General features: G+C 40.7%; 1 protein-coding gene across 2 annotated transcripts in view; it reads right to left on the bottom strand.

Moving 5' to 3' along the window:
- The window catches only part of STK31 (serine/threonine kinase 31), a 5,081,810-nt gene that overhangs the window by 609,331 nt on the left and 4,459,012 nt on the right, over positions 1 to 13,467 (bottom strand). For both annotated transcript variants that reach the window (XM_044067546.1, XM_044067545.1), the window contains one exon: positions 5,833 to 5,919. In XM_044067546.1, the coding sequence (XP_043923481.1) occupies positions 5,833 to 5,919 (87 nt within the window). The remainder of the gene's footprint in view (positions 1 to 5,832; positions 5,920 to 13,467) is intronic.

Below are 13,467 nucleotides of genomic sequence, written 5' to 3'. Positions count from 1 at the left end.
TTTCTAATCAACTGTTTCCAAAATCTTCTCCCTTTGCACTCTCTGACAGCCAGGGAGTTTCTCAAACTTCTGGGATTTATGGCATCCACTATCCCAGTGTTGTCTCTGGCCAAACTGCACATGAGAAAATTTCAGTGGTTCTTAAAGTCAGTTTGGAGACAGCATCTGCACCCACTGGAGTTCGTCCTTCTTCTTGTCTAAAAAAGAAGGACATTGGTGGATTCAGCAGTTTTCACTAAACCCAGGTCTTTCTTTGCATCCTCCTCTTCCTACTCAAGTCCTGTTCACAGACACTTAAGGCATGGGTTGGTGGCAGCCTTTGCAAGCTTAAAGGTTCAAGGCCTTTGGTCCCCTTCTCAAAGGCAAGAACATACAAATGTAAAAGAAATGGTATACAAACAAATGGGGGGGGGGGGGCAAATCATATCTTCTCTGCAGGCAAGCTGTCTTGGTGTGGGAGCTGGCAGATCATTCCTGGATCACTTTGCAGGCAGTGTATATGTCCTCCAATCAGAATGTAGTGGCAGACACACTCAGCAGGTCCATAACTCAATCCCACAAATAGATGCTTCACAGGGATGTGTTTCTGGACATTATCCTCAAGTTGATCTCTCTGCCTTCCCTTTGAACAGACAACTTCCACAATTTTGTGCCAGAGTCCCAGGTCCTCTGGTCTGGAAGGTGGCTGCCCTTTCAATTTCTTGGAAGAGAATGTTTCTATACACATCCCACCCTTCCCTCTTATTCAGAAAGTCTGTCTGAAGATTCAGCAGGACAAACCAAAAGTCTTGGTAGTGACCCCCTTTTGAGCAAGAAAACACTGGTTTCCTCCACTTCTGCATTTAGCCAAGGGCAGTCATTACAAGTTACCTCACAGATTGGATTTTCTCACACAAGACCAAGAGATCTCTCATACACCCTCAGCTGTCAACTCTACATCTGACATTGTGGGTGATACATTTCTGATTCCTTTCAGACACCTCTTTTCTGAGTAAGTGCTTAGAGTTCTGCAGGAGGCCAGAAAACCCAATACCAGGAAATCCTACTCATCAGAATGGAAGAGGTTTTCCATCTGGTGCCTGTCTCATAGCATAGATCCACTATCTGTGATGTTCCTTTTGCTCTGTTCTACGTATGTGAACTGCTGAAGGCTGGCTTGTTTTATTCTTCTGTTAAAGTTAATTTATCAGCCATTTCTGCTTGACTACCTTTGACTCCTCCATTGGCTTCCAGATTAGAGGTAACACTTTTCTTAAAAGGTGTCCTTCACATTAAGCTGCCCAGGAAACCTGTTCCCCCCTTTTAGGATCTAAATTATGTTCTGAAAATAAATCACTGTGGCTCTTATTGAACCAGCAGCTTCACTGCAACATTGTATTTGGAAGACTGTGCTATTACTCAGCGTCACCTCTGCCAGAAGGGTGTCTGAGCTTCAGGCTTTGATGGCATTTCCACCCTTCCTAATTTTTCATAAGGATAGAGTTTCTTTGCATACTAATCCTTCCATTATGCCCAAGGCTGTGAATGAGTTGTCACAATCAGTCTATTAATTTCCCTACCTTTTTACCCTCTCCACAGTCCCTTAGTAAGAGAGTCTCCTGCATGCTTTGGATGTGCATAGACAACTTGAATTTTAATATATATGTGATCAGCGTTTTGTGTCTTTTCATGACAGGGCTCTGGGAAGGCACGTTTCCAAGCAAACTATTTCTATTTGGATTTCCAAGGCCATTTCATTTTGTTAAGTTTTTCATGCTAAGTCTCTCTCTCCCTGTTAAGGCTCGTTCTACTAGACCTGTTGTCTCTTCTGGTGCTTTTTTCAAGGGTTTGGATACTACTACTATTTTGGAAGCTGCCAGTTAGACTTTAGTTCATACTTTCACTAAACATTACAAGCTGGTTGGCATCTCCAGATCTAGAGCAAGCTTTGCTAGAGCCATTCTTCTTGGCTTTCTAGAGAGCACCTCTGCTTCCTCACCCTCTTCTTCGTGAGCTATGGTATTCTTAGTCATGTAAAGAATACTGCAACATGGGAACAGAAGGACATAGAATAGTTGTATAAAATCCTTACAATAACCATAGATGCCCTTCTTCTATGTTGCAGTATTATGTCCCTCCCACCTTTCCCCCCTGGTTCATGTTTTTTTTCTCTGGCTGTATGTTTACTTCCTTTTGTTCCTTAAGCTAGTGTTCATACACGGGGTATTCAGTTTTGAAGATGGTATGTGCGGACATTATTTTATGGTCTACTCTGTCTGCAGACCTGCGTGTGACATCCCACGTATACTGTAGTGGTAAAAGGCATTTGTATACTGGGCGGACATCGGGACTGCTTATGGCAGTCATCCCTCATGTAAAGAATACTGCAAAATTGGAACAGAAGGACATCTGAAGGTATTTCTTGTGCATCTTCCAGAGAAACTACTGTGTTAGAAAGTATGAATGTCCAGCAAAACAATCAAGGTACCCTGTGAAAGCAGTGTCATTGTCATGACCCCCCCCTCATGTCACCAAGTGGAACCTGAAGCACTGGATATGCTCAGAGGAATCACTAAGCCTGAAGACAGGCAAGAAACCTTACATTATATTCTGAAATCAAAAGGTGTAGGATGAAAATTAGTGGCATCTCTTTGAAAGAGTGAGTCTCTCTAAGACTCTCTGAGGAGTACAAATAAGTAGAATGAAAGAACAGCTTAGTGTCTGAGCAGAGGTCTTCTATGGGAAAGTCTTAAGACCTCCAAGACATGTCCATCCTTGAACACAATCCACAACTCACCCATCTCCTGAAACAGTTTCTTCAAACAAAGCTAAACTCACAAAACTAGCCCATTCCGAAGCTATCCTGTACAGTACAGACAGAGCTATGACTGCTGGGCCTATGGAGATGTGCTTCTAGTAGACTTAGCACATGTGGGAAGACAACACTTACCCCCCCCCCCCCCCAATATGTCCCCATCACTACCTTGGTGCCCACCAAGCCTCCCTTAACTGGACTTGGCCTACTCATTCGCTAAAGATGAGGTGCTTCATTCTTCAGTGGTAACTATGCAAGCAGGCATCAGGGTATTTCTGCTCTTGCCAGAATCCTAGCAATGATGGCTTTTACAAGTCCTCCCCTAAGCAGGGGAATGAACAACCCATGTTACCATGGGGGACCCACAATGCCCTCGTTATACAGGTGTGTGCAGAATGCACATTTTTCTTATGCCTTACAATTTGTGAGAGTTACCACCATACAGTAGCCTGGTGGGTTACCACCCCCCCCCCCAAAAAAAAAACTACTCTGCCTTGTTCATGACATGAAGGTTGCAATTGGTCAGAACCCCTCCTCCCAACATAGTTCAGCCCATCACCATTCATACTCCACTCATCTAGCCACCTGAGCCATAGTCAGGACTCTTAAGCTTATGGCTACTGGTGAAGGATAAGGCAACTTTGTCTGACATTTGGGGACTACTCTCAGTCTGCAAGGGGGTTTCTTATCCTTCTGAAGTTAGTTCGGTTTAGACAAGGGTTCAGGGCACATAAATGGTTGTAAGGGCCATACACTTTAATGGCAACCTACTTCCTATTTGGTAATTTTCTGTCAAGTCCCAGATGAGTTGCTCAAAGAGGACCTCCTACAGGAAAGTGACATCCAAACTGGCCTTCCTGAGCTCCCACTTAAAAGGGAGCCTGAGCCAATCCATTATGCATGGGTACCTACCCAAGCTTGAAGCCCTAACAGCAGCAACAGTGCAACAAAAATTACAAAATGCATGGTAACAGCTTACAGTAGAAGCCAAATACTCCTTTACCCATGAATCTAAGAAAGTTGAAAGTTCTTCCAGTGCTCAGTGTTCCAGGAAGGATGGGAATATTGGAAAATTAATGGATGGATTTGCATTACTACATGGCAAAGAACATCCTTTTAACCAAACTGTTCAAAGCTTAAATTCTTTATATGGTGGTAAGCTGGCAAGATGCTGTCATTTCTGGGATATATGCCAAACTGAAGATACCATGCAAGACATGACTCCATGATCCTAAGATAGACTATCATTCCCGTTAGCAGGGAACTTGCAGAAAGCATACATGGATGCTTGCAAACTGAAAAAAAAATCCTATAAGAATGTTGATCCAGTGGTCCCCTTTCATCATCCCAGATACTTAGATTTTATGGGGGAACTTAATAGGGACCAGGTTTACACAGGACATCATGAGCCTAATGGTTTCTCCAAAAGATGACTCATGAAAAAGCAGATGCAACAAGGAAAGGTATCATGACAGCCTGTCCTCTGACTCTCCTTCCAAAGGTATAGATGGTTGTAAAAAAAATGTGTCTTACAGTTCTGTGACCAACAGACACATACTGGTCTGAAGAGTGTAAGCTTTAACACCAAAGGTTAGGTGATGATACATCAACATTTGATTAGTATGCTAGTATGCCCATAAAAGGAAGGAGAGATGCGAGCGTGGGAATGTACTGGTGGGGGTGGGGGCAGACAGGTCCCAACAAGCAATAAGTGATGTTGAGAATCGGACCTGAGCCCTGGTACAGCAAGGCCCTGCAGATGTCCCTTATACTGGCCCATGGACCTCAGAAAAAACTGGGGGAAGTTTTTGGTCTTCAAGGCAACTACCTAACACAGACAGAAAAGGCCACTCTCCAGAAAGAAGTCAAGCATCAGAAAATTGACATATCAAAATACATCCCTAAAATTGGTTTTCTGGGACACACATCTTATGGACTCCTCCTCTTCTACATGCAAGTACAACAAGCATGAGATCAACTCCTCAGTACAGGAAGAGCAGCAAGCAATAATTCAGTCGCAAGAAGCCATCAATACTGGTGAAGGGTTTGGCTCAAAATAACGAGACCAAACTAAACGCTTGACAGCATGTATTTTCAAAGCATCGAATAGAGAAACTTAATCATAATGGATGTCAGCATAAAGATTTGAACTTTATGACTGTCAAAAGAGAACTGGTGTATGCATAGTGAATTTACAAAGTCTGTTGTGTTGCATTAAAGCATGCACGTGTAAAGACCATGCTCCCATAACCATGGAAACATAGAGAAAACTAGCTAAAATGAAACTGGCAACAACACATTCCTGCTATACACCCACCAATGAGGATTCCTGATATGAGATCTGTAGACTATGGTGCTGGTGCATTCTCTTTACTAAATCTATTGCTCTGGCATTTGCCTAAACTGTGGGAGTTTTGTGGAAAAAAAGTACCAAAACAGTGCACTTATAAAGGACAGCTAATAAGATCAAATGTAAAAGGCTTCTCAGAATAAGAGCAGGTGTTTTCCAAAATCTACATACCAGGCAAGAGCAAATACAAGGCAGGTCCAATGCACAAAGAATGGTAGAGATTCTACTCTTCTGATATCTAACTACATCTTTTGGTACACATTGTTGCAAGCACAATGCACACTTTGTCTAGTGTTTCAAATTTTTATTATACTCTGGTACATCCTGTGTTGAGTCTGAATGCCCTCCCTGTGTTCATGTACATTTTTGCTAAGTCTTCCAGTTTCTTCCCACATCCCAAAAATACACCATTAGATAATGCTGTCAGTCCTCCAAACTTCCTGGTGGTGCAGGGGTGGAAATGTACCCAGTGACAAACTGGCATCTTGCTCAGCATAAGGTCTTTGCCTTGTACCACTGAGCAGCAGGATACGCTCAGACTTGCTAAGAACCCTCAACAGGAAAAAGGTAAAGAATATTTGTTAAATAATGAAAACTAAGTTAAAACATGCTAACCACTGTCTGTTCAACAGAATTATCAAAGTTTATCTTCAGTTATTCATTAGCTAATACTCAAATTAATTCTTACCAGAGGTGTTAATGGACATTTGTCCTGAACCATCTTTAGGCTTGAATCTGGATAGAACGGCACCATTATATATGCTACAGGATCAGACTGCAAAAATAATTAAATCAGTACTAAGTTTATGATCGTCACCAAAATAAATGCATTTAAAAAAGAACATCAGTAAAATGCATTGCATAAAAAGGGCATGCAGAAAGTAGAGGCATAACTGTTACAGATATATATATATATATATATATATATATATACACACACATATATATATATATATATATATATATATATATATATATATATACACATTAAAAGAAAAAAATGTGCAGTGATATTTTTCATTTTCATGAAGTATACAAGCTTTCTTTTTAACATTCACTTCAACATTACGTAAATTGCTTAATTCCTGCATTCACTTAAACATCACGCCTCTTCCTGAACATTATTTTGCACTCATTGTTCCCATCAATTATGCTTATTTCTATGTAATTTGCTCCTTCCATTTTCTAAAGATGCCTCACTTCAGCTTTAACACTTTTATAGTATTTAGTGCTTCAGTTGCACTCTATTTAGATTTTCATTTCCATTTTCTAGTAACTGCTTTTTAGCAGCCAACAGTATTAAACTTAGTAAGGCTTTACTATGTCTAGGGAATTTGCATATTATGCCCCTGTTCAAATTAATAATTTCTTTAGTTCCAACCATGTGTTCCCCAACATTTCTGACAAAGGACTCTGTAGGGAAATTTTTAAATATGTCTACTTGTTGCAGTCACAAAAAAAACATGTTCCAAATTACCACTCTCTCTTTCCTTCCCATCATACTAACAGCATTTGCTGTCTACTGCAGGAAAACATTCTCTGGAAGTTGCCTGCGGAATAAAAATACCTATGCAAATACTTCCAAGCAAAAATTCTAAACTTTCTGGCCTTTGCTGCATACTTGGGTATCATCCAAATGCCAGTGCCATTGTTTCCTTGTAAAATGTTGTTCCAGTCTCTCTCTTCATAATCTTTTATAACCTCTTCTAATTGAGTCTTACAGTTATGCAGTATTTTACAGGCCACATTCATTATCCCTTTTTATTAGCATCTTGCTTTAAACCCAACTAAAAAACTTTAATCCCAACTAAAAACTAAGCCAGAGCTTGTCTTTCAATAACCACACCACTATCCCCCTTTTCCCTATGCTCTGATATCAAACCCTGGTAGGGAAGCCAGGTTCTAACCTGCAGTTCAAACTTCTGCCTGGCCTCATCCCACTGTGTTATCTTTCACTCACTAGTTATTTGCTCCCACTACCTTGGTTCCTTTTCTAATTTTCCCCAGTAAATTCCAGTCCTCTCTTGACTGTTTTCTATACCAGGCTTGCAGTGAACTGTATTGGTCAAATCTCCTTTCTCCATTCCCAGGTTGGCTTGGTTCTTATAGATTCATAGAATAGAGATTAGTACTAAGCTAACAGCCCTTGTGAGCCATCTTAAGCTTAGCCAATTATTCCTTGTGAGACTCAAACCCTGCACCTTGTGCTTGCAATGCAAACACCTTAACCAATAGGCCACCCTCCCAATATAACACACTTTATCTCTTTATGAATGTAATATTCAGCATGGTTGTAGTTATTCTCCTTAAGGACCTGTTACCAAAATCCTACTTGCTTTCCTTATATCTCCCTTTGGTTTATCACCTTCTGCATGTGTTATGTATGAACCTTAACTGTGTGGCTCTAAAGTATCCCTTCGAATCTGGTAATCCTAAACACTCTTGTTCTATGGGAAGAATCATTTTATTCCACTTAATGTTTGATCTCTTACTCTTCCACAAATAAATTCTATTAACACTATCATCCACATCACCTCTTCTGGTTGATGAAAATATGCCTGACTCATATATAAAACAAAATGAACTAGAACCATTTTCAATTCTTATATCTTAATATCTATAATTAAGAGCTTCCAGTTTTTTCAAGTTTTGTATCATATTTTCAGTTTCTTTCCACATAACAGAACAATTTTAATCCATACACCTAAAAAGTCATCTTATATCCCCATGAATATGGATAATGCGAACCAATTCATGAGTGGGTACATAATTTACCACTATAGCCATTTTATCATCATTGTTAATTTTACAGCCTGATTAAGACATTAAAATATTTCAAAATGTTCTACACCAAAATTTCCTTTTCTGGATTTTTTCAATTACAAAATATTGTTTGGAAATAAAGCTAACTTTTCAAGATTACCATACTGTGTATATCCTTGAATGTTGTGATTTCCTGTTTTTTGTCATTATATCCAAATACAAGGTACGTAAAAGGGAAAGAAGCCTTGTTCCTGTGGTCAAACACAACTTGTAAATAAGAAACACACACACAATAATTCTTGCCTCTGACCCTTTATATATCTCCCTAAAATGACCCCATTATTTAATTACAGAAGGTGAACGCTAACACTACTCAACTCATAAAATCCCAGTTGATTACTGAATATATCAAGACCCACCACCACTACTGGTATTTCCCTTACATTTTACTTCCCTTGGGATCATCATTGTTCTAATAATATTGCCAAATGCTTGCCCCCCCTCCACAAAACCACACTGTTTTATATCTATCAATTTTGGCAACACATTTGCCCTTCTCTTAGCTAGTATAGATAAACACTTTGCAATCAAGATTTAAATTTGAAATGGGTTTATGCGAAGCTGGGGCTGAAGGTACCTTATCAATTGGGGTAATACAGCCACCACAGTTCTTTTCCAAGATGCTGGTACTCCTTGCCCCCCCCAAACACCACACACACACACACACACACACACACACACACACACACACACACACACACACACAAATGCACCTAAAATACCACTAAACAAAACCTTCCAGATCTTTAATTCTTTCCTCTCTCCCAACTTCCACCTGAATACCATTTGTTCCTAGTTCCTCTGTCGACTAATTATACATCACCATTTTTATCTCATCTTTTCCTAACTTTGCTATTGAACGTTGACCCTCATCTTTCTCTAATCTTGGCACAAGTAAGTCTTCCATAAACATTCCTATTTGCCCCCTTTTGTGGTTTTCATATTCCACTGCTTTAAACAAATATACAATAATTTTCTGAAATATTTATAATAGCTATATAGGATCTTTGGTTATTCTGCTTATAAGCTGCCTAAGTTTAGAAACAACCCCTTCTACGCTCTGGTGCCAAAGTCATTGTGTTAAATATTTTTCTGCTCTGGAGATAAAAGATAATTGCTTAACACTACAGGAACTTTTCTAAACTTTTGCACATTATCCAAATACTCACATATTTTTTCATTAGCACTGTGAAGCTGCTCCTCTGCCAACATCAAAATGTATAATAGCAATGCAGCTATGTGAACTGTGAAATTCACTTTACTCTATACTACTAAATCAACTCCCCTAAATGAAACCTATTCTTTCCTTCCCATATCATTCTCTCTTATTGCTAGTTTTGTAAACTCCATTTTCATTTTATCCCACTCATTAGCAAGTCAGTCTGAAATTTCTTCCATAACAACTCTCAAATCATTTTCACTACTCATTCCTTAAATACTTCTCTTTTTAACAGGTAAGTAGGAAACTGCCATGGTTTCATTTTTAATTCATTACCCTGCATTTGTATTGGCAAATTATCTAGAATTACTGGATGTGTGTCAAAGCTGTCAACTAAATACACACACACTTCTGTGAAATATAATTTCTATCCAGCCTTGCCCAGTTACTGTACATTGGGGAACAATATGTATATTCCAGTGGCGGCTGGTGACTACAACTCGAAGGGGGGCTGCAGGAGACAACTGAATGGGTGGGCCAATGGGAAGGGGAGGAGCTATGCTCAAAACCACGAAAACTGGAACTTTAATTAAATACGCTGCCCTGGGTGCCAAACCATCACTGGCCTTCCTGAGAATACTGGAAAATATTAAGGTCTCTCCAAACACCATTATATTGGGCGACTTCAACTGCCCAAACATAGACTGGGAGCATTACTCTAGCTCCAACACCCTAGCCCAAAGGTTCCTAGAATTTATAAACTCAAATGCTATGGAACAACTTGTTACCACTCCCACAAGAGGGGAAAACATACTGGACCTGATCATCACCAACATGGGGACACTATGCTCCAGACCAGAAGTGTATCCCTCACTGGTAAGATCAGACCATAAACTAATCTCACTGGATATTCACATCCCGACCCCACCCCCTGCCCAGAAAACCACAGTGAAAAACTTCTCTAAAGCAAATTTCACATGCCTCAAAACCGAGGCGAAATCCTTCAAAGCCCCCGGGCCTGTGGAAAATACGGCCTAGACCGCAGAATCCTTTATAAACGCATTCTATGAACACCTTCAGGAATGCATGGATCATGCAATCCCAAATAAAACCAAGACCCAATCCTCCAAAGGCAGACGTCCTGTCTGGTGGACCCCAGCCATAAACAAACTATACAACAGAAGGACGAAGCTACTACATGATAGAGCAAAATCCCAAAAAGGGAAGGCATCTCTGATCAGTATTAGCAAAAAACTACAGGCACTCATAAAATCGTCTAAGGCCAGCTTCGAGAGAAAAATTTCACAGGACACTAAGGATAATCACAAGGCTTTCTTTAGTTATGTTAGGAACCTGGGTGGGAATTCCCAGATATGCTCAGAATTAGTCCAAAATGACAAAAAATACACCGAGCCCACAGACATTGCCAACATCCTAGCTGACAGATTCAGTGCAAACTTCTCCCCCCTCTCCCCACCAAAAGGGCAAACTTCTCCCCCCTGTCCCCACCAAAAGGGCAAATATTTATCCCAACAGAGTGCTGCCCCCCTGACATCTCAGATGCTCAGGTAAGAGCTGCCCTCTCCAAAGCAAAAAACACAGCATCAATGGGACCAGATGGTGTCCCGGGCTGCATCCTACATGAACTCCAAGAAGACCTAAACCCAAACATAAAACTACTGTTCAATCTTAGCCTTACTACAGGATATGTACTCAAAGAGTGGCATACAGCAACAGTGGTCCCTCTCCACAAAGGTGGTGCCTCAACGGATCCTGGAAACTATTGCCACATAAGCATGACTAGCTTGGTCTGCAAAGCTATGGAAAGGATCATCATGGACCTCATAAATAAAGATATTGGGGACCTACAGACACTGGATCCTACCCAGTTTGGCTTTGTTAAGGGCAGATCCTGCCTCTTAAACCTGGTTGATTTCTTTGAAACAGTCACCAAGGCCATTGACGAGGGGAAGGTGGTCCACACAGCCTACCTGGACCTCGCAAAAGCCTTCGATACCTTACCCCACTCAGGCATTATAGATAAGCTCACCAGCTTAAATATAAACCCCTATGTCACTAGATGGGTTGCAAACTGGCTCAAGGACAGAACCCACATGGTTAGAACTGCTGGAGCCATGTCAGACTCCAAACCAGTTACAAGTGGCGTCCCACAAGGCTCAGTTCTGGGACCTCTCCTGTTCGGTATATATTTCTCGGCGGTACAGGCCAACACGGAAGGACTGTGGCTGACCAAGTTCACAGATGACTGCAAACTGGGTGCCATAATCAACTCTCCAGCCGACACAAGCATCCTCCAAAAGGGCCTCATAGAAACAGACAACTGGTGCCAGAGCCATGGCCTCAAGCTAAATGCCAAAAAGTGTATAGTCATCCCCTTTGGCAAAAACAAAGTGCCCACAAATTACCACATAGGTGGTAATCCATTAAGTATAGAAGAAGTCATTAGGGACCTGGGGACCCAAGTTCATAGCAATCTCTCATTTGACAACCACGTGGCCAAAGTGGTTAGAAAAACATTTTATATAGCCCACCTAATCATGAAGGGATTCACATCTAGATCAGGGGAGGTCATCGTACCTCTTTACTCATCCCTCATCAGGCCCATAATTGAATACAATGCCCCTTTTGGGATGTACCTTACCAGATACCTGCAGCAACTGGAAAGACCCCAAAAGTACCTCACCAAGAGGATCAAAGGGCTCAAACAGATGCCATATGCTGCCCGGTTAAAGAAACTCCAGCTCTACTCAGTGGCATACCGCCTGCTCAGAGGCAATCTGTGCCTGACGTATAAAGCCATGTCCAACCCAGAATTAATGGACATGCTGCACCTCAGAAAATCCAAATCCCATCGAGCTACGCTCGAGACTTGAACCTCAGAACTGAAATAAATAGGACATGCTGGAGGGACAGATTCATAACCCAGAGGCTCCCTTCACTCTGGAATAAAATCCCATTCCAGGTTAGGCAGAGTCCCACATTGACTCTCTTCAAGAGGAATCTTGATGAGTGGATGGGAGATCGTAGGTTTACCCCGGCTATCACTTCTGTGTCACTGTTAGACAGAGGCACAGTATACTAACCTCAAAAAAAGGCATAGCAAAATTAATTTAAAATGGGTGGCGAAAGCCAAACACACTCTGGCTAGGCTTATAAATGCCCTAGGGCAGATAGCCTAGTATGAACCTATGAGAGTCCAATCAAGACAAAATGAAGTATAGAAGAAAAAAATATTTCAGTACATTGGCTGCATGACAGCTTACTTAATATCTAGATGGAAACAAAAAGGTTGTGAGGCATGAAAAAATAAATTACTTTTTAAATACATTACTGGATTGCCAGTCAAAATCAAGTACAAGACAAACAAGCAGCACTCATCTCCAACCACTTCTCCTTGCACTGCAGTTCTAATTATAATTTATATTCATCTTTATAAAAAGTACCAAGTAACATGCTGAAAGTAGCAATGATATCCCCACTTGTAGAAATGTTTCTTATCCAAAAAAGACCTGCTGCCTGACAACTATCTACTTGTTTCATTGGGAAAACATGATCAAAGTAAAAAATGAACAGCAAACAAAAAACAAGCTCCAGTACATTACTTATTGGCATTCTGCTTAGTTTATGGGTAAAGCCTGAAAAGATGATGGCAAGGCTCCAACAAAGGTAATGAGCTTCTTAAAATACTGTAATATTGTCTTTTATTACAAATACTGTCATATGCATTTCAATGCCCAAGGCTTATACATTATCTAGTTATTAAGTATTCCCTGCATGGCAACAACAAAAAGGCTTTCAATGTTGGCAATTCTTTAACAGTAAGCTTACTTGCATCTTACAGTCTCAGACAAGCTTACCTGATGGTCATGAAATCATTGCTACTTAAACATAGAGCAACAGGCACTTTCTGAATAATAATAAGCATAATCAACAGTATAAAAATATGACAGAAAACCAGAACATTCTGCAAAATAAAGCAAGACAGATAAAAAGCCACTGTAGTACTTGTGTCTACCTTGGATGGGTGGGGGGTACTCTGCACACTTACACTGCATAACTGCTCCTTGCCTTGCTTGGGCACATCCAGAGTTACTACATGGGGGAGTAGGCTGCAACAAGTATGTCACAACTTGAAATGTCTCTGGCTGACTGCAATGGCCCTGACACATTTGTCATACCTCTCAACCTCAGAGCAAGAAATCTGGACAAAGTCAGGCCCAAAATTAAGGACAATATTTAAATATTGTTCTTATAAACTTTCTAATAGAGTAGTAGGTCTTGCATTAGTATGGATTTTCTGAAGGGTATGAAATCTGAAAC

Source organism: Protopterus annectens, chromosome 3.part1, assembly GCF_019279795.1.
Source record: "Protopterus annectens isolate FY-2018-M chromosome 3.part1, PAN1.0, whole genome shotgun sequence".
NCBI lineage: Eukaryota > Metazoa > Chordata > Ceratodontiformes > Protopteridae > Protopterus > Protopterus annectens.
The sequence above is the reverse complement of the archived record's forward strand: the minus strand, read 5'-3'. Positions and strand labels throughout refer to the sequence as shown.